The 19,040-nt window shown below is 57.0% G+C and overlaps 3 protein-coding genes across 6 annotated transcripts in view; 2 read left to right on the top strand and 1 right to left on the bottom strand.

Moving 5' to 3' along the window:
* Positions 1-4,863, top strand: NDUFB7 (NADH:ubiquinone oxidoreductase subunit B7). The gene is made up of 3 exons (XM_080672010.1): positions 1-205; positions 4,032-4,200; positions 4,623-4,863. The coding sequence occupies exons 1-3, from the start codon at positions 94-96 to the stop codon at positions 4,729-4,731; spliced, it is 390 nt and encodes a 129-aa protein (XP_080528136.1). The 5' UTR covers positions 1-93; the 3' UTR covers positions 4,732-4,863.
* The window catches only part of TECR (trans-2,3-enoyl-CoA reductase), a 25,400-nt gene continuing 11,216 nt past the window's right edge, over positions 4,857-19,040 (bottom strand). The window contains exons 2-13 of one of the 2 annotated variants that reach the window (XM_080672009.1): positions 7,935-7,985; positions 7,207-7,258; positions 6,823-6,867; positions 6,625-6,728; positions 6,430-6,545; positions 6,241-6,346; positions 6,002-6,074; positions 5,869-5,912; positions 5,734-5,791; positions 5,567-5,655; positions 5,210-5,255; positions 4,857-5,127 (exon numbers count right to left, since the gene is read on the bottom strand). In XM_080672009.1, coding sequence (XP_080528135.1) covers positions 5,000-5,127; positions 5,210-5,255; positions 5,567-5,655; positions 5,734-5,791; positions 5,869-5,912; positions 6,002-6,074; positions 6,241-6,346; positions 6,430-6,545; positions 6,625-6,728; positions 6,823-6,867; positions 7,207-7,258; positions 7,935-7,985 — 912 coding nt within the window. In that variant the 3' untranslated portion in view covers positions 4,857-4,999. Of the gene's footprint in view, positions 5,128-5,209; positions 5,256-5,566; positions 5,656-5,733; positions 5,792-5,868; positions 5,913-6,001; positions 6,075-6,240; positions 6,347-6,429; positions 6,546-6,624; positions 6,729-6,822; positions 6,868-7,206; positions 7,259-7,934; positions 8,190-19,040 lie in introns of those variants that run through there. The other variant, XM_080672008.1, reaches the window with a different exon arrangement.
* DNAJB1 (DnaJ heat shock protein family (Hsp40) member B1) overlaps positions 9,964-19,040 on the top strand; it is a 30,985-nt gene continuing 21,908 nt past the window's right edge. Inside the window, exons 1-2 of one of the 3 annotated variants that reach the window (XM_080672001.1) lie at positions 9,964-10,327; positions 15,526-15,670. In XM_080672001.1, the coding sequence (XP_080528127.1) occupies positions 9,997-10,327; positions 15,526-15,670 (476 nt within the window). In that variant the 5' untranslated portion in view covers positions 9,964-9,996. The remainder of the gene's footprint in view (positions 10,328-15,525; positions 15,671-19,040) is intronic. The other 2 variants (XM_080672004.1, XM_080672003.1) reach the window with 2 other exon arrangements.

A 19,040-nucleotide genomic window follows, 5' to 3' on the forward strand; every position in this document is an offset into this window, starting at 1 on the left:
AGCGCAACCCGGAAGCTGAGACTAGCGGGGGCTGTGCTTCCGGATAGGAACGAGGTGACCTGACTGCCACAGGAATCTGTGGCGACAGCAGCCATGGGAGCGCACCTGGCCAGGCGCTACCTGGGCGATTCCTCAGGGGAGCCAGACCCCCTGCGTATGCCCACCTTTCCGCCCGACTACGGCTTCCCCGGGCGCAAGGAGCGCGGTGAGATCCAATGCGCAGGCGCGACCAACGAGAGTGGGGTGCGGACGCCTTAACCCCGGGGTCCGCCGGGCTGGGCCCAGCACTGACCTGGCCGGGGGGAGTAGGGAGGGCAAGTGTGACCCTGCCTGAGTGTGGAGGCATTCAGGGCAGAGCGCACGGCTTGAGGAAAAACCCGGGGGAAGAGTGGCGATATGGGGCTAACTAGGCGCTGGGAGCTGGGCTTTGTAATGGAGTCAGCGGGGATCCAGGGGAGGGCCCATTGCGAAGGGACGTGTTCATTGTCCCTCTGTCCCGATGTCACTCCTGTTCTTAGGTATGCGCAAGGAAACACAAAGGGACTCACGCCATACATACTGTCGTGCACGTTGCTTTTTTAAAAATATGTTTTTATTTATTTGAGAGAGAGAGACATCGATGGGCTGCCTCCTGCACACACCGGGGACGAAGCCCGCAACCTGAGATTGTGCCCCGACCGGGAATCCAGCCCGGCGACCTCTAGGTGCATGGGACGACGCTCAACCAACTGAGCGGCACCGGCCAGGGCTGCACGTTGCTTTTTAATGTAGTAATATCACAAGCACATCAAACGCCAGTCCTGGGCCAGGGTCCCAAGTTGGGCACCATGGATACAGCAGGCACTGATTAAAGGAACCTCGCAGCCCTGGGGGTGAGATAGCGGCACCAGGCAGATCTGAGGGTCTACACCTTGGAGTAGTATGGAGGCAGGCTTCCAGGAGGCAATAGCTGGAAGCCAGACCTCAGGGTAATGAGTAGGAGTTGACCACACGGAGACCCGGGAGAGGGGAGAGCCAGCGTTTGTAAGCAGAGAAGACACGATCAGATTTGCTTTGGCAAAAGGCTGTGCTGGCTGCTGGGTGAGCGAGGACTTGGAGACAGGGATGTGCAGAGAGGTCTGGATTTGAGAGAACGTTAGGAAGTGGACCCCTCCAATGGCGGATTCCTGGTAGTTGTTCAGCCCTGCATGAACTTGCAGTCCATTGATCCACCTACCTTCTTACATGTTAATCCTTCCCTGCCTCTCTCACCCTGCTTTGCTGTTTTGCAAACACTCACAGCCTCCTGCTCCTCTCTCCTGCTTGTCTAAACCACAACCCTGGTTAAGCCCAGCTCTCCTTGGCTCCTGTCCCTATTCAGCTGGACATCATGGGAGAAAAACACTCGGCCTCTACAACTGTTCTCCCCATCAACCCCCTGGTTGATCCTTCTGCTGCTGGCTTTCCTGATACATTTCCTGGCCCTTCCCTCTCCCCCTCCCTCCTAGATGAGTGTCCCATGCCTTCTCTCTGACTCTAGTACCTCCTTTCAGCTAGTCACTTTGAATTCTCTTATTAAGAAAATAGAAGCTGTTTCCCTATTTGGCTCAGTGGTTAGAGCGTTGGCCCACGCACTGAAGGGTCTCGGATTCGATTCCAGTCAAGTTGCAGGTTCAATCCCTGGTCCTATTCAGGCACGTGCAGAGGCAACCAATCAATGCGTCTCCCACATCAATGTTTTTCTCTCTCCCCCTCCCCTCCACTCTAAAACTCAATGGAGTCCGGCAGTATGGCTCAGTGGTTGAATGTCCACCTGTGAACCAGGAGGTCACGGTTTGATTCCTGGTTGGGGCACATGCCTGGGTTGCAGGCACCATCTCCAGTAGGGGGTATGCAGGAGCACCGGTCAATGGTTCTCATTGATGTTTCTATCTCTCCCTTCCTCTATCTGAAAAAAATCAATAAAAACATATTTTTGAAATAAAAAAAAATAGAAACTGTCAAAAGAGCTCTCATGGCTCCCTGGCACTCTTCCTCTGCTGTTACTTCAGATGATCTGACCCTGCTCCAGAAAACCCCTTGTGACCTCCATCCCATCCTCTCACCTATCCAAGGGCATCCCTATCATTCTCCCTTTCTCTTGCAACATTGTTTTTTCCATCGACATGCAAATACAAGTTACTTTTACTGTTTTAAATCCCCTCCTGAACCCCCTCCCCCTCCAGCTCTCCACTTCACTGCAAGAGCTCTGATCAAGTTTGTCACACACACTATTGCTATACCCCATGTCAGTTCCCAGTTCCAACTGTCCCCACTGCAGCAGTGCCAGGCATAGTTGATCGCTGCCTCTTCTTGGAAGCCCTTCCTCACCTGGCTGCCAGGATCCCCCCACTCCTGCCTACCTCAATGTGGGCTCCTTCACTGATTCTCCCCCACTCCCCATACCATAAATATTGGGGAGCCCCAGGGTCTCCACTCCCTAGGGTTCTCTGCTAGTTCCCTAGCTTCAAATGCTGTGTCCCAGTGCTCCCAAGTTTTTACTTCCAGCTGGGCCTTGACCCTGAACCCCAGACTCATGGACCCCACTGCCTACTTGGCATCTCTCCACAGTGTTAATGAGCATCTTGCACTCACCAAGCCCACTCAGACCACATGTTCCATCCACATCTCTGGGGCATCCCAAGGCCTGTCCCCTCACCTTAAGGCCTTTGCACCTGTTGCTCCCCTACTGGGAATGCTCTTCCCCCAGGTATCTTCATGTCTCATCCCTCACTTTCAGATGCCACTTTCTAAAGGACCCCTTCATCTAAAATTGTGACCCACCTCCAACACTGCCTCTCTCCCTTGCTTTATTTTCTGGTACTTAGCATTGTGGACATTCTGTGACATTGGCTCCACCTGTTTGTACTGTGTCTCCCTCCAAGAGCAGGATCCCTAACACGTAGGTACTCCATAAATCCTAACTGCTGACTGATTATGCCAGGTGCAGGTAGCAGTCACATTGCCATGGAAACCAGCAGGGGGGCTATAGGTGGATTATGGGCCTGGCGCTCAGACAAGGTGAGGGTGAGGATACCGAGTTGGGGCTTAACGGTCTATGCGGTGGTGATGGAAGCCATGGATTAAAAGGAGCAAAGGCTCTCAGCAAGAACCTCAGGAAGCCAAAGCCACAGAGATGGGAGGAAACCTGGGGAGGGGAGAGCCAGGGGAAGAGAATGTTCAAGAAAGAAGCTAAGGAAGAGCAGTGTCCTGGGGTCTCAGTTGCCCTTGTGAGAGCCTTGAGTGGGCAGTGCTGTGCAGAGTGTGGAAGCCAGAGGGGTTCTGTGCAGGGACAGGAGATGGACCAGGGCCTGAAGGAGACAGAGACACGGTGTTCAGAAGCAGAGGGAAGAGAAGCCAGTGGGGGAAGATTGCAGGAGAGTTGGGAGATTGCCAGCATGAAGTGTGCACCCAGACTTTTAAGGGCCCCAGTCAGCCTCCTGAAGGTTGACTTGGTCCCAGATTAGATTTGCCAGGTGGGTGGGGTGTAAGGCCAGTGGCTAGTTCAGCTCTCATTGAGGTGGGCACTGAGCATTTAACATTCATTCCTTCATGCTCGCTCAGTTGACTTTGGAGTGGGGACTGTTAGTCCACTCCTTAGGGGAAGAAACTGGATTTCCAAGAGGCCACACTCTGGTGAGAGGGCAGAGCCGGGATCCAAGTCACCCCATGTGACTGTCTGGAAAATGATCCCAGAGTGAGGAGAGGGGAGATGAGGATCCAGTGTGGATGCTGAGGTGCCTGGGGTGATGGGGAGACAGGGACTCTTCCCTTGTCTGGGCCTCAGTGTCCAGGATTGCCTTTGAACAAATGAGAAAAGGACACTCCCATCTGTAGGATGGCTGTCACCTGCTGCCACACAGTTGACCTGTGGGGGACGGGCCTGAGCTGTGACTCCTGGTTGCATGTGGGTCGGCTGGGTCTCCCTGGACTCAGGGCATCATGGGGAACCTCCAGCAGTTAGGCCCCCAAAAGCCCACCATGGCTGAGTCCCACCCTCTCCCTCCCCACAGAGATGGTGGCCACACAGCAGCAGATGAATGATGCACAGCTGACGCTCCAGCAGCGAGACTACTGCGCTCACTACCTTATCCGGCTGCTCAAATGCAAGCGCGACAGCTTCCCCAACTTCCTGGGCTGCAAACACGAGCAGCACGACTGGGACTACTGCGAGCACCTCGAGTGAGCCCCAGACCCACCCCTTATCCCTCACTCCCACCCCCATCTACCCCTCAGCCCAAGGATCTTGAGGCAAAGGACAGTGAGCTAACCTGAGTTTCTAGCCAGGCCCCCAGCTTAGTTGAAAAAGGACTCTCAGGAGGTCTGTTGGGTGGAGGCAAGGAAGAGTCAGGTGGGGCAGGCATCTTTGAGGCCACCTGGAGGATCAGCCATGCCAGTGTTCCAGGTAGGAGGCCCAGGGCTCACTGGTGTCCAGAGAGGCAGAGAGGGGGCAGACCCCAGACTTAAACCAGGGGCACAGGTCTCTGAGGCCTCCCAGAGTGCTCTGGGGTGGAGTTCCAGCCCCGTTGTTGGCTTCCCAGGGCTAAGGGAGGGCCACATCAGTCCAGGGAGCTGTAACGCCCTTTCTCATGCTCTGCCCACAGCTACGTGATGCGAATGAAGGAGTTTGAGCGTGAACGGCGGCTGCTCCAGCGGAAGAAGCGGCAGGAGCAGAGGGAGGCAGATCTGGCCAGAAGCCAGGTGGCCGTGTAGTGGGGCCCACCCACCACCCTTGGACAAGGGGAGAAATAAAAGCCTCCAGGCCCTCAGCCCAAGCCCTGCCTATTCCCGTGGTATACTGGTCCCCAAACCCCCCAAAGAAACACACAGAGCCTGAGTCTGAATCCAGCTGGGCAGGCAGATTTTATTCCAGGTGCTGAACAGCAGTGTACCCCCGTTCCTCCCCCAGGGGGACACAGGGTGGGGTACAAGAGCTCGGCTCCCGAGAGCCTGACTGTAGGAGCTGGTGGGGATAGGCAACTCAGAGCAGGAAGGGGATGATGGGCATGCGCAGGGGCGGGTAGTCTCGGAACTCCTTCAGGTAGCTGCGGTGCTTGCCCTTGGCCCAAATGGTCATTTGGATGAAGCCCACCAGAGAGAAGAGGGCCACTGCAGAGCAGAGCAGGGGGTCAGAGAGGGGGCAGGGCCTGGAGTGGGGCAGGGCCAGGGTGAGGGGGGGAAGTGGGCTCACCTGGGAGACACTGTGTCATGATTGCAAAACCTATCCAGGACCCCACCTGTGGGCACAGGGCGGAGATGAGGGCAGGCCAGCTATTGGGGGTGGGGGACAGGGGCCTACATACCCCTCAGCCCTCAACAGCCACAAGCCCAGCCTTACACAACTTCCAACCCAGGCCACAATATCACCAGATGCTCTCAAGTTCAAACTGCAAAAGCAACTGCTGAGCCAGGCAACCTGATTCTTCCCCACTCCCCGCCTTGTAAATGTTGGGGAGCCCCAAGGTTGAGACCTCTATTTCCAGGGACTGACCCCTCCACCTGGAACCTGAAGCCCCATGGGGGAGAGGGGAGCAAGGCAGGCCCTCACCTCATAGGTGTAGTTGGGGCAGGACACCAGTAGGAAGAGCCACGTGAAGGGGTTCTTAGTGGGGTATGGGATCTTCCTGGTCTTGGATCCTGACAGGCAGGATGGGAAGGGTGAGTGAGACACTCTGGCCCAGCCTGCCCACCCCCTGCCCAGAGGAGACCACTCACCAGCCGGCCGCAGATCCCGCAGGGCCATGTGGATGGAGAAGTTGCCCAGTTGGCAGATCTGTCAGAGGAGCAGGGTCAGCCCGGAGCCCACCAGACTCCCTCCACCCCATCACACATACCAGCCTGCCTGCTTACCACAAAGATGGCCAGTGCCAGTTTAACCTGCTGAGCTCCATAGGCTGAAAAGAAAGCCAGAGGGGAGGCCTATGAGAGGAGCTTGGTGGGAGATGGGGGCTCACAGGAGGAGCAGGGTCCCAAAGCCACTTACTGGGGGGCGTGTAGAGAGGGTGGTTGATGTAATAGGCCATCCACGCAGCAAAGCCCCAGTAGTAGGTGCAGTTCTGAAAGGGAGCAGGGCCAGGATGGGGCCTAGCCCAGTGGAGGGCAGGGTCCGGGGGGGTGGGGGTACGGGTGGGGTCCACCCTAAGGAGTATGGGCAGAGACCTGGGTCCTGCGAGGGCGGGGCTAAAGTGGGTGGGCCTGGGACACTAGGCCGGGGGGCCTTACCTTGAAGATGTTGCGCAAGGGCATGGTGCCATGGGAGAAGCGGTGTACGAAGAGCGTCTCCAGTAGGCGCTTGACATAGTGGAATGAGTGGCAGATGCAGGCGAGGCTGCAAGGAGAGCTGGCTCAGAGGGGCCGATCCACAGGCCTTTCCCCCACCCCCCGTCACCCCCTCCAGCCTGGCCCACTCACTGCACCACTGTGTGCCGGCTGGACGTGAAGTCATATTTGTGGCCATAGATGAAGGGCACCCGGAAATAGAAGAGCAGGTAGATGAAAAGGGGTCCTGCGTACTCTGTCAGGAAAACCTGGGAAGACGGGGGCAGGTGAGTCACCCCAACGTGGCTGATGGGAGAGGAGGCTGTAGGTAGTAGGGTCAGGACTCACCGTCACCCAGCTGATCTGCGCCCCCAGGTCCCGGAAGTAGAGTGTGGCTGTGGTGCCCACAGGCAGCTTCTGCAGAACGTCCTCATCCTTCAGGGACTTGCCCTCTGCAGAGAGGCAGGCCACAGCTCAGGAGCTACCCAGGCCTTTGCCCACTGCCACCAGGGTGCCCAGGGGTGGTCAAGCAACAGCTGTACTCACTGGGGTCCAGGCGGAGGGATTGGCGGGCAGGGTACCACTGCGGATCTGCGGGGAGAGCAGGGCGTCACAGCACACAGCCTGGTGGGGCCCAAGGACCCCACTGCTCCTCCAACCGAGAACAAGGCCTCTGTGGCCTGTGTGGCTCCAGGACACAGCCCGGAAGAGCACTGGCAGAAGCTGGATGTTGTCCTTCCGAAAACCAAGCAAGGGCATTCCTACCAGTGGCCACACGGGGGCGCTGCAACAGGCTAGCCCATAAAGTCCTGGGCTCTACTATGGGCATCTCTGCAGGCCCTAGGGGGAGAGGCTGCCAGGAGGGGTCCCACCCAGAGGCCCCTGCCCAGAGGGGCTGCAGGAGGCAGTGTGGCTGGGCCCTGGACTTACGGCTCTTAGTGAAAAGGTTCTTGATCTCTGCGATGGTGGCATGGGGCTCCACCTGAGGGAAGCACGGGCCGGAGGGAAGTCAGCCCTGGGGGGAGCCAGGACCCCTGATCCAGGATCCCTGCTGCTGAGGTGGGGATGGATGGGGGCCTAGGTAGCTGCTATGGGAGTGGGGAAGGCTGGGGTCCAAGCCCCACACCCACATGGCCTAGTGGAGCAGCAAGGGCCTGTCAGAGTGGGGACAGCAGTGGGCCTGAGGGCCCAGGTTTACCAGGCAGCCAGGATGCCCCCCAGCCAAGCTGGGAGACAATTTGAGCAGGAGAAGCTGGGCCTCTCCTCTCCACCCTACCCACATCTCCCCCCAGAGTAAAGACCCACAGTCCAGGCCAGACCTCCCCTAGGAAGGGACAAGCCCCTTCCCCTGGCCTGGTCTCAGGAGGGGCAGGTTACAATTCTACCCCCTCGCAGCCCAAAGCCCTGCAGGCTCCACTGAGGCTGCTTCACCTCCTCTTGCACTGTGAGGCCAAGTCCCGGCCACACCCAGGGGCCAGGGCTGCCCACACTACCCCGAGCTGGCAGGGACAGGCCCAGGCCCGAGGATAGGACCCCTCATGCGCACCCCCCAAGCAGTTTGGAGGAGCAGTCCCATCTCCCTTGGGGTCAGGAGCCCCCAGAAGGAAGAATCATGGGCCCAGCACCCTGACCCAGTGCCGCCGGCACCACGGTACTACCTTGTCCAGGAAACACAGCTTCTCCCGAGTCTTTGCATCCAGAATCTCCACCTCAAAGAAGAGAACGCCCTTTTTAGGTTTCTTGACCACTTTGGGTGGTGCAGGCCGGGGCAGGCCGTTGAGGCCAAAGCCAGGGCTGGGGCCATGGCCCTGGCTGGCCTCCCGGGCCACCAAGCTCACACTCAGGTCCATGCCACCCTGCTCTGCCCACGAGGCCAGTGGCCCAAGCTGCCGGCCGTCAGGCCCCACCACCGACCTCCCCACGCACAGCGCTCTGGGCCAGGCCACGCGATCAAATTCTGCCGCGGCGCTGGAAAGGAGCCTACGCCTGCCCTGGCACTGCCACCTTCTGTGCAGCTGTAACCCGAGTGGCCCTACAGCCATGCCCAGCTAAATATAAAACTTCCCAGACTGAGCCCCCGAAGAGCCATGGCACAGATCGGGGGCAGCCCCCCAGGGGCTGGGGTCACCCTGAAAGTGAGGCTTTCAAGTGGACATAGCCCCCAAAGAGCACTGGGGGGTAGGGAGGTCTCCAGAGGAAGGCATGGAGGTGTCTCCTGGCCCCCATACCCAGTGGAGGGTGGGGACCAGTCTTGGGGAGGAGGGTAAGAGGCCAGCCCACACCCCGGCACCCGGCTCAGGCCAGCAGAGTTCACTGGGCTTGGAGAAATCCCAGCTATTTTGAGAATCCGAGAGATAGATCATTCATTTCCCCTTCTGAGCTGTGAGAGACACTCGGATTATTTCCCTTGTGTACTCGTGTTCCCAGGGAGGTGACAGATTCCAGAGTTATTGGTGCAGAGAGCCTCTGTGTGGAAAGGGTAAAGAAACCGGGAAGTTTCCAGAAAGCACCCCAGCCTGGGCTGATGAGGCCTTGGCCCACCTCCCTGACCTCCCTGACCTTCCTCTCCACACATTTTTCACTAGATCCACCCAGACCATGTTCAAGGTCACCTTCAGGGCAGTCTTCCCATCATGTAAGCCCAACATAGCTGCCTTGTCCAGGCCCTGAGATCCCCAAAGCCCAGAGCACACAGCCCACTTCACACACGATCTCCCTGAACCCCAGAGAGTGGCAGAGCAGAGGGGTGTTGCTGGGAGGGAAGAAGCTCCAGGAGTGAGGGGAGATCTGACCCACCACGCCACGCAGGTCAAAACAGACACCGCGGACATGGAAGAGCAGCAGTGAGGCCGGTGGGCAGGCCAGTCCTGAAAGGCCTGAGTGCACAGAGCTCAAACGAGCAGTGGCAGGTAGGGCTGGGTCTGTCCCCAAGTCGGCCACTGGGCAACAGGTGCTGAGGACCCTTCCCACGCCTGGTGGCCCTCAGTCAGTGGCAGCGTGGGGAAGAGGCGCAGGGCTCGAAACCCCATGCAGGGCCCACGCAGGCTTTCTGAGGGCATGCCACCCACCCAAGGCCCTTGAAAGAAGGGGTTCCCCTCACACACACCCCAACGACAGTGAGAGAGGCAGGGGGTGTGGTGGACAGTACATGGGACTGAATCTGGCCCTGCCACAGAATCACTTCTGGGCCTCAGCCTGGGGAGCAGATAGGAGGGCTGGGAGGGTCCCATGAGACAACACAGGAGAAGTGCAGCGTGGTGCCTGACAGAGGCTCAGTGTCCCAAAGCCTGTGGAGCTGCCACGAAGGGAAGGACGTGGCCTGGGGTGAGATCCCAGACCCCCTGCTGGCCAGCTGGTGGTTGTAGCACCCACCGCCATGGACCTGCAGGTAGGAGAGGGCCCGGCACCCAAGAAGTCTTGGCCAACCTGCCTATTGTTAACACCCTAGAGAGAGCTCTGCCAGGCTGTGTGCCTTGGGCACAGGTTATTGAACCCCTCTGAGCCACAGGGGTAACAAGGCCAGACAGAGGGGCCAAAAACAGAAAGCTGGTCTTAATCACCTGGAGTACCAGTCCCACCAAGGGGACTCATGGGAGACGGGCAGGGCACACAGGAATGTACGGAAAGGGCTAGAACAGCAGGGCCCTGGGCAGGCACAGGGCCTGCCCCGTGGCTGCAGGTATATTAATAGTTGCTGGGTCCCAGGCGGGCAGTGCCCACATGCCTTCCAAGCCGGTGTGGTCCACAGGAAGGCAACACTGTGTCTCCGGGGAAAGAGGCCTTCGAGTTCCTGCGGAACCACTCAACAGCTTAAAATACAACCAGCCCTCTCCCTGCCTGCCAGCTGCTGGGGAAGGGCTAATTCTACCCTCCCCCCAACCAGGCATGAGACCAGGGCCCAGGAGGAGAGGACAGCCGTCGGGGGCCCAACTGGCTGCTGGGAGAGGAAGCTGGGCAGCAGGAGAGGGCGGCCAGGAGAGGGGCTATGCTCCCAGCAGCCGCCACACTGCGCCCAAGACCAAAGGACAGGAGAGACTGCGCCCTCACAGAGGTAAGCTCAGCCCAAGGGGCAGCACAAAGGGCCCGACCCACCAGGGTGGGGGCTGCCCCAGCTCAGGCCACCCCGATAGGATCAGTCCTCATTTCCCATTTCCTGGACCCAAATCCTGGGACCCAGAGGCCATCTACCCCAAGAGAGGTCTGAAAGGCCCTGGGGGTAGGGGGTGGGGGGGTGGGGGGACCAAGGACCTCTGTACTATTTTTGCATCTCCTTTTGTCTCTATAATTTTTTCAAAATAAAAAGTTATGCTAGCTGGGAAAAAAGTTTTGCCAAGTGAAAGAAGCCAGACACAAAGGGGTCACTTATGTATATGAAATGTACAGAACAGTTAAATCCCATAGACAAAACACAGACTGGTAGTTGCCAGGGGCTGAGGGAGTGAGACAGGGGAGTATCAGCTAATGGGGACCTGGTCTCCTTTCGAGGTGATGGAAAGTTGTGGGACTAGATCGAGGTCAGTGGTTGTACAACACTGTGAATGTACTAAATGCCGCTAAACTTTTCACTTTTAAATGGGTATTGTGTTATGCAAATTTCATCTCAATAAAGTTTTTAGGTGGGAAGGCTAACAACCAAGTCCCATTTACCCATCAAAACAAAGGTCTCTGGGCAGGGAGCAGCAGAGGTTCCTCCCCCCACCCCTACCCACCCCACCCACACTGAGGGCCTAAATGTGGGGGCCCTGTCATGTGCTTCCCAGTCCTCAGTCCCTGGGCTCACCCCCCCAACTGCAACCCTCCCCACGCCAGCGCCACCCCTACCCCCTGCTCTGTGTCCAAGCATACCTCCCATGCCCTTTGCTTGAGAGACAAACACATGCCTGCCCAGCCCTGAGGCCAGAGTGGGATAGGGGCCCAGGGTAGGACCCAGGACTGAGGTCAGAGGGCACAGGCAACTCCTGAGCCCAGAAAAGACAGCAGGCCCAGGCCCCAGCCCTGGGGAGAAGGAGACTGAGTGGTGGGAAGGAGTGGTGGGCCCTACTGAGGAACACAGGGGCAGCCCTTCCTGCCCCCAAAGAGGGAAGGGGCTGGGAAAAGGTAACATGTTCTACTCTATGGATGAATGAAGTGAGGCCTGTGAGGAGGTCACTGGCTCAAGGTCCATCAATGGCTGTAGGCAGGGAGTGTGGCCCCATGGCCTACAATGGACAGAGGACAAGGGCAGGGCAGGCACCCTGGCCTGGGGTGCATGTGATGACATTCCACTAGCCTGGGAGGAATTCTCACCCAGAGGCCTGAGATTCTGGGGCCCAGCCAACAGCAACTCATGGCAGCACGAGGTGGCAGAGGGGTGTGGGGGATGGCGAGGGCAAGGGGCAAGGCCACAGCCCATCTCGCAGGAGGGGACGAGCAGAAGCCACCCTGTGGTCTTCCCCAACCCAGAGAGGAGCACCCAGAGCACTGTCGAGCAGCAGGGCCCCTGGCCTTCACTTTCTTCATGGAAATAAAAATGTTACTGATCAAGGCAGCAGTGGTAGAAAGAGGGGAACCGTTCCTGAGCACCTGCTCCAAGCGAGCACCAGTGCCCAGAGCTGCCAGGGAGGCAAAGCTCCAGGGATGGGCCCTGTCAGGCGATGACAAAACAAGAGCATAGTTATGCAACTGTAGGAGACTCAGGACTTTGCACATGCTGTTCCAGCTGCTTAGAACACTCTGCCTCAGACCCCACAGGGCTCCTCCCTAATCTCCTCAGGCCTTCAGACGACTTTGCAGTGAGCCCTTCCTGACCATCAGTTGTTTCCCAACACCCGGAACATAGCCCAGCATGGAGCTGTGCTCTGTAAACACCTGTGAATGGCTCCTAGGCAAAGACTCACCTACTTCCTGGCTGTGAGGCCCTGAAATCTACAAAGTAGGCTGCCCCCACCTGCCATCTCGCAGGGTCACTGTAAGATTTACAGAGATAATAACAACCAAAAAAAGTACATAAATGTATCCAGTCTAGAATAAGTCTTATAAAGAATAAATATAATGCAGACCAATATTAGTGAAATAGCACTGCCAGATGCCCAGGGAGCCAGGCCTCTTGTCCCCAAATCCTGACCATGGGCATCAAGGGGCCCATCCACAGGACATCAGGGTCGGGGGGTTGGTGCAATGATGCTGCATCCAGCTGCTGACAGTGAGCAGAACCCTAACAATAGTAAGACACGTGTGGGCACGAGAGGTGGGGCCTCTGCGCAGTCCCTTCTATAGTCTTACTACAGTTCACCCGCTGGAGGCTGCCACATCTCTGCTGCCCCCTTGTGGCAGCATCCCACAGTCCCACATCCTGGAAGGGTGCTTGCAGCTGCTTTGCTCCAGTCCTCGGTCCCAACTCCACGTCCCAATTCCAGTACAGGATGGGACCAGATTGGGATCAAGAGAGTGAGTCCTAACCCCAGCTCTGCCACTTACCAGCAAAGAGGCTTCATTCATTTATTCCTGCACCCCTTCTTCCCATGACTGGGAACTGCAGTGAACAAAACCAAGCCCCTACCTCTAGGGACCTGCATTACAGTCCTGTGCTGGGGGGTGGCAAGCAGGGGTGGGGCAGACAATATTGGCATGATTTGTGTCACCAAGGGTTGCGAAGTAAAACAGAGAATGGGAAGGGTGGGGTATCAGGAGTGGGGAGGGTGGTCATTTTAGGCAGAATGATCAGGGAAAAAAGGCCTCCCTCAGGGTGGGCAACTGAGCAAAGGTCAGGAGGAAGTGAGGGAACAAACCATGCACACATCTGGGGGGGGAAAGTATTCCAGGAAGTGGGAACGGCAAGTGCAATGACCCTGAGGCTGAACGGTGCCTAGCATGTTTGTGGAACAGGTAGAAGGCTATGTGGCCTGAACAGAGTGAGTGAGGGGGTGAGTGGGAGGACATGAAGACGGGGAGTAAAAAGGGCAGCTCATACAGAGCCTTGTGAGCCACAGAGAGGATTCTGGCTTTTACTCTGAGTGAGGCAGGCGCCACAGAGGGTTCATAAGTAGAAGAGGAGCATAACCTGACTCAGGTGTTCACAGGTATCACCTGGGAATTGGGAGAGCAGGATGGAGGTGAGGATGAGGGTGAGAGTGGGAATTCTGGACAGACTATGAAGGTGGATGCAACAGGATCTGCTGATCGTTTGTTGGCAAGTGGAATGAGAGGAGAGAGAAATCTGAGGTTCCTATCTGAGCCCCATAAGGCAGGAAGAGCAAGTAGGAGGCCGGGGGGAGGGGCAGGTAGCACTTGGGCCCAAGTTGGAAGAGCTGAGTTTGTAACTGCTGCTCCACTCTGCATGAGCCACCAGGAAAACATAACACACAGGGTCCAGGCGCCAGGGCCCAGGTCACCAGAGCCAGGAGCCTGTGTTTCACCATCTTTACAAACACAGCCAGCCTGGTGCTTCCCAGGCTCCTCCCACCAGTAAACCAGACTCAGTGGCCTCACGGGCCTTGGACAAAGGACTGGAAGAGGCCAGAAAGTCAGCATGGATTTAACACCTCCCACTTTTATATCAGGAACTGCTGTGTCTTAAGAAAGGGAATGCCAGGTGGCTATGGATGAGGACAATTGGCCCGGAATTGCAAGTTTCCTAGCCCCCTCTCCTCATCCTCCCTCATCCCTACGGTGGCCAAGGGAGCAGGAGCCATGAGGAAGCCAAGTTCCAAAGGGTGCAGAGTGCACCCAAGTCATGCAAATGCCTGAGCCCAGACCAGCCACCGCACAGTCTTGTGGGGCTGCACCTCCAGCCAGGACATGCTCACAGTGGTCCACTCACAGAAGTGGCACAGGGCAGCACACCCTGCCTCCAGCAGGCTCTCTGGGATGCCACAGGGGATTGCCTGCCAGGAAAAGGCCCTTAAACTGGGCTGTGGCATGCTAGGCAGACTAGCAGCACCCAGCTAGTGCCTGCAAAGGACTGTGTGCTCTGGTGGGCAACATCTTCTCCCAAAGCTGGGGCACAAAAGGCCTGCTGTGGTGCAAACCCTGCTCAGAGCAACCTAGGACTCCAGGCAAAAAATGAAAATGGCCCAGCAGGTCCTTCAGCCAGCTCCCACAGCCATCACACAGGGCACAGCAGGATGGAGGCCTGGCTCATCTCGGCTAGCTAACCAACTTCACAAATGCAGAGGCTTGAGCACACTTGCCACACTCAGCAGCTCAGCACTCTAGGCTCGCTTTCCCTTACACTTTCCAAAATATCGAAGTCACACTGCTCCTGCCAGGGCAGCTGAAAAGACCTTGGGCTCAGCTGCCAGGATGCCAGCACAGGCCACACCTGCTCAGCCAGAAATACCTCCTTCCCCAGTGGCCTCGCCTCGTGACCCTATTTCTCCGAGGAGCCCAGGGCAGCCGAGGAGGCCAGGACAGCCGTGGTGGGGGCGGAATGTCATCGTCCCAGACTGGGAAGAACAGAGAGAGGCTGATCACTCATTCCCAGGCACCCAGCCAGCCAGCTCCCAGGCCCTGCGACCACTGACTGATGAGGGGTCACGAAGTCTGGATGCCAATGTCCCTAGGCTGTGGGACCCAGGGCCAGGAGAAGCTGGCAGAGTATCTGGTAGCAACTAGCCTCAGAGGATGTTTTTCAAGTGCTCGGGTGCCCCCAGGTTGGTCACTGAGACCACAGAAGGCCCAAGATGAAAGGGACGCTGGACTAACACAGCGGGGGACTCTGGATCTCAGGCCTGGATCTGACCAGCTGCTCGCCAGCACCCACAGCCCACGCACCTCTCTGGGTGATTACAGGCTGTACCTGTTCCATTTGGAAATGCCACCACGAGTAACATGTATCAGATGCTGACCTCGTTCCTAGGACTCTGCTAAGACCTTCATCAAACAACCCCTGCCCTCTGGAAGAAGTCTAAAACTCTTACCACAGCAGATGCAGCCCTCTTAGGCCCTCCCAGACCCTTGCAGTGAGGCCTCAGCCAACCCCTGAGGTCGCTCGCCAACCCACCCACCCACCCCTTCACTGCCCCATTTGGCAGTTACATCATTTTATAGAGGAGGAGGCCGAAGCTCAGAAGCACAAGTCGTAGCTCAAGGGAACACAGGCTACAAGCTCCAGGAGCAGGACCCCATCTGTCTCTGCTCCTCAGGAATTGAATACTCTTCCTCCAGAGCTGTCTCAGGCCCGTCCCCTAGAGATGGCCCAGATCTGCACCCCTGTACCCCATTAGCCAGTTTGAGGTTGGTGATCACCTGTCTCTCTGTATCTCTGGGCAGAAAGGCACTGTTGGAACAAAAGGCTGGAAAAGGCCGGAGATTCTGACCCCTATGGACACAGGCTGACCAGAGCGGCAAGAGGAGCTCATCCAGGCTGGCCCCCAACCTGTGCACCCAGCTCTCCCAGCCCCAGTGCAGCAAGCAGGTTAGTCCACCCCGGGGAGCTCAGCTTGCAGAACAGCCGGTCTGGGGTTCACGCTGCCAGCCTTACACAGGCAGCAGCTGGTGCTCCCTGCACACTTACAGTGTGCCAGACACAGAGACACATCCTCCACGTGAATTACCTCCTTCACTATCAATCCCCTTTTGCAGATAAGGAGACAATCTTATTCATTTCCTGCATAAATACTGACTGAGCACCTCCTACAAGCCAGGCACTGCTTAGGGCTCTAGGGATTCAGGGGTGGAAGGAGACAGAAAACCTTGCCCATGCAGAGCTGACATTTTAGTCTGGGAACAGAGACAGTTACACATAACATACTAGAGGACTAGATGCCCAGTGCACGAAATTTGTACACAGGTAGGGTCCCTAGCAGCTGCCGGCTACCAGCCGGGGCCTCCCTTCCCTGGCTGCCGGCCAAGACCTTCCTTCGTTCTGCACTGCCCCCTGGTGGTCAGCACACGTCATAGCGAGCAATAGAACTCCCAAGGGGACACTTTGTGTATTAGGCTTTTATCCTATCTAATAAAAGAGTAACATGCAAATTAACCATCACTCTGCTACACCCACAAGCCATGCCCACAAGCCACACCCACCAGCCAATCAGGAGTGAATATGCAAATAAGCCCAACCAAGATGGCTACGGCCACAGAGAGCAGGAGGGAGGCTTGGGTTTCCCCGGCAATGGAGAAAGCCAAGCTTTCCGCCTGCCCTTGCCGGCCTAGGCCTCCACTCAAGGCTACAAAGTTTCAATGATAGAAGATACATAAACCCAAACAGAAATGGCGGCAGCCATGGAGCTGGAAAGAGCAGGAGGCTAGGGTTGCCCCCGGCGATGGAGGAAGCCAAGCTTTCCACACACCCTGGCCGGCCCAGGCCTCACTTAAGGCTACAAAGTTTCAATTATAGAAGATACATAAATCCCAATAGAAATGGCTGTCGCCACGGAGCAAGCAGAAGGCTTGGCTCCGCTCCAGGCTACAAAGTTTCAATTGTAGAAGATAAATAAACCCCAGATACCAGGGCCTCAGCATGGGTTGCCAGGGGGCGTGGCCAGCCTGCAAACCACCACAGGCCCCTCGCCCAGGCCGCCCCACACCCCAAGGGAACCCCCACCCTGATCCGGGACACCCTTCAGGGCAAACCAGCTGGCCCCCACCCGTGCACCAGGCCTCTATCCTATCTAATAAAAGAGTAATATGCAGATTGACCATCACTCCAACACACAAGATGGCTGCCCCCATGTGGTCAAAGATCCTGCCCCCATGTGGACACAAGATGGCCGCCACAAGATGGCCAGCAAGGGAGGGCAGTTGTGGGCGATCAGGCCAGCAGGGGAGGGCAGTTGGGAGGGACCAGGCCTGCAAGGGAGGGCAGTTGGGGGCGATCAAGCCTGCAAGGGAGGGCAGTTAGGGGTGACCAAGCCAGCAGAGGAGGGAAGTTGGGGGCAACCAGGCCTGCAGGGAAAGGCAGTTGGGAGGGACCCAGGCCTGCAGGGGAGGGCAGTTAGGGGTGACCAGGCCTGCAGGGGAGGGCAGTTGGGGGGCACCCAGGCCTGCAGGGGAGAGCAGTTGGGGGAGATCAGGCCTGCAGGGGAGGGCAGTTAGGGGCAATCAGGCTGGCAGGGGAGCAGTTAGGCATCAATCAGGATGGCAGGGGAGTGGTTAGGGCAGGGGTGGGCAAACTTTTTGACTTGAGGGCCACAATGGGTTCTTAAACTGGACCGGAGGGCCGGAACAAAAGCATGGATGGAGTGTTTGTGTGAACTAATATAAATTCAAAGTAAAGGAGCGGAGGGGAGAGCAAGAGAACCAGATAGAACAGCCGGATCCAGCCCGCGGGCCGTAATTTGCCCACAGCTGGGTTAGGGGGTGATCAGGCTGGCAGGCAGAAGCTGTTAGGGGCAATCAGGAAGGCAGGCAGGCGAGCAGTTGGGAGCCAGCAGTCCTGGGGTCTCAGATTGGAGAGTGTGCAGGCTGGGCTGAGGGACACACACCCCCTGTGCACGAATTTCGTGCACCAGGCCTCTAGTGTATGTATATGTGTGTGTGTGTGTGTATATATATATGATGACATGTGCCATAGGAAAAGGGTACAGGGGTGACAGTAAAGGGGGGTTCAGTTTTACATATAGTTAAGAAAGGCCTCCCTGTAGGGACATTGAGCCAAGTAGTGAAGAAAAGAGCAGTTCAGAGATCTGCATGGAGGCAGAGGAATGTCCTGTGCAGCATGCTTGGTGCATTCAAGCAACAGAGCAGAGACCTCTGTGGCTGGAGGGAGGGAGCAAGAGTGGGACTGAGAGGAGGTGAGGGCAGGATGCTGACCAGGGCGTGCAGGGTCTCACAGGTTGGGTGAGGACTTTAGCTTCTACTCCGAGTGCGGTGGGGGCCATAGAGAGTTCTGGGCAGAGCAGGAACATGACCTGACTTGGGTTCTTAAAGGAGCTCTCTGAACGGTAAAGAAATAAGGTGGCAGTAGGCTATAGGAATAATTCTATCACGAATAAAGGATGGCTTAGACCAGGGGTGGGCAAACTTTTTGACTCGAGGGCCACAATGGGTTCTTAAATTGGACCGGAGGGCCAGAACAAAAGCATGGATGGAGTGTTTGTGTGAACTAATATAAATTCAAAGTAAAGGAGCGGGGGGGAGAGCAAGAGAACCGGATAGAACAGCCGGATCCGGCCCACGGTCCATAGTTTGCCCACGGCTGGCTTAGACCAAGGGGTCAGCAAACCATGGCCCACAGGCCAATTCCGGTCTACTATCTGCCTCTTTGTGTACAAGCTAAGAGTGGTTGGGAAAAATCAAAAGAAACCTATTTCAAGAAATTCAGATGTCAGTATCCAAAGTTGTATTGTTCATGCTCATTGGTTGACGTATCGTCTAGGGCTGCTTTTGTTACAACAAATAACCCATTAGGCAGGTACCTCTCCACTGTTTTTCTGAACGTAAAGATTTGGAACCCAGTCCTATGACTGGCAATAGGACCTGGTCCCAGGGACTGGCATCACTCACTTTCTCACCCCCATGTAGGTCCCCAAGAGGCAAGTGGCATGGCAGCCGTTACCAGGTTAGGGTGGGAGATCCAGGCCCCATCTTCCAGTCTGGCTGCAGCTCCCTTGACTGCCCGTCTCCTGGGACCCTACCTGGCCCAGAGGAGCTCCAACCTAGGCCATGAAATCTCAGTATGTAAGAGTGAGCCACTGGGCTCTGCCTAAGGGTGGCTGGGTGCTTGTGGCTGCCTCCTATGTAGCAATCCTGTTCCCTGTGCTCCTCAGGAGCAGCTGGCCCAAGCCAGGGAACCCCACCCTACTAGAAGCCATGGCCCACACCCACACAGAGCAAGGATATGC

The sequence above is a fragment of the Plecotus auritus genome, assembly GCF_963455305.1.
Source record: "Plecotus auritus genome assembly, chromosome: 6".
In the NCBI taxonomy this organism is placed as follows: domain Eukaryota; kingdom Metazoa; phylum Chordata; class Mammalia; order Chiroptera; family Vespertilionidae; genus Plecotus; species Plecotus auritus.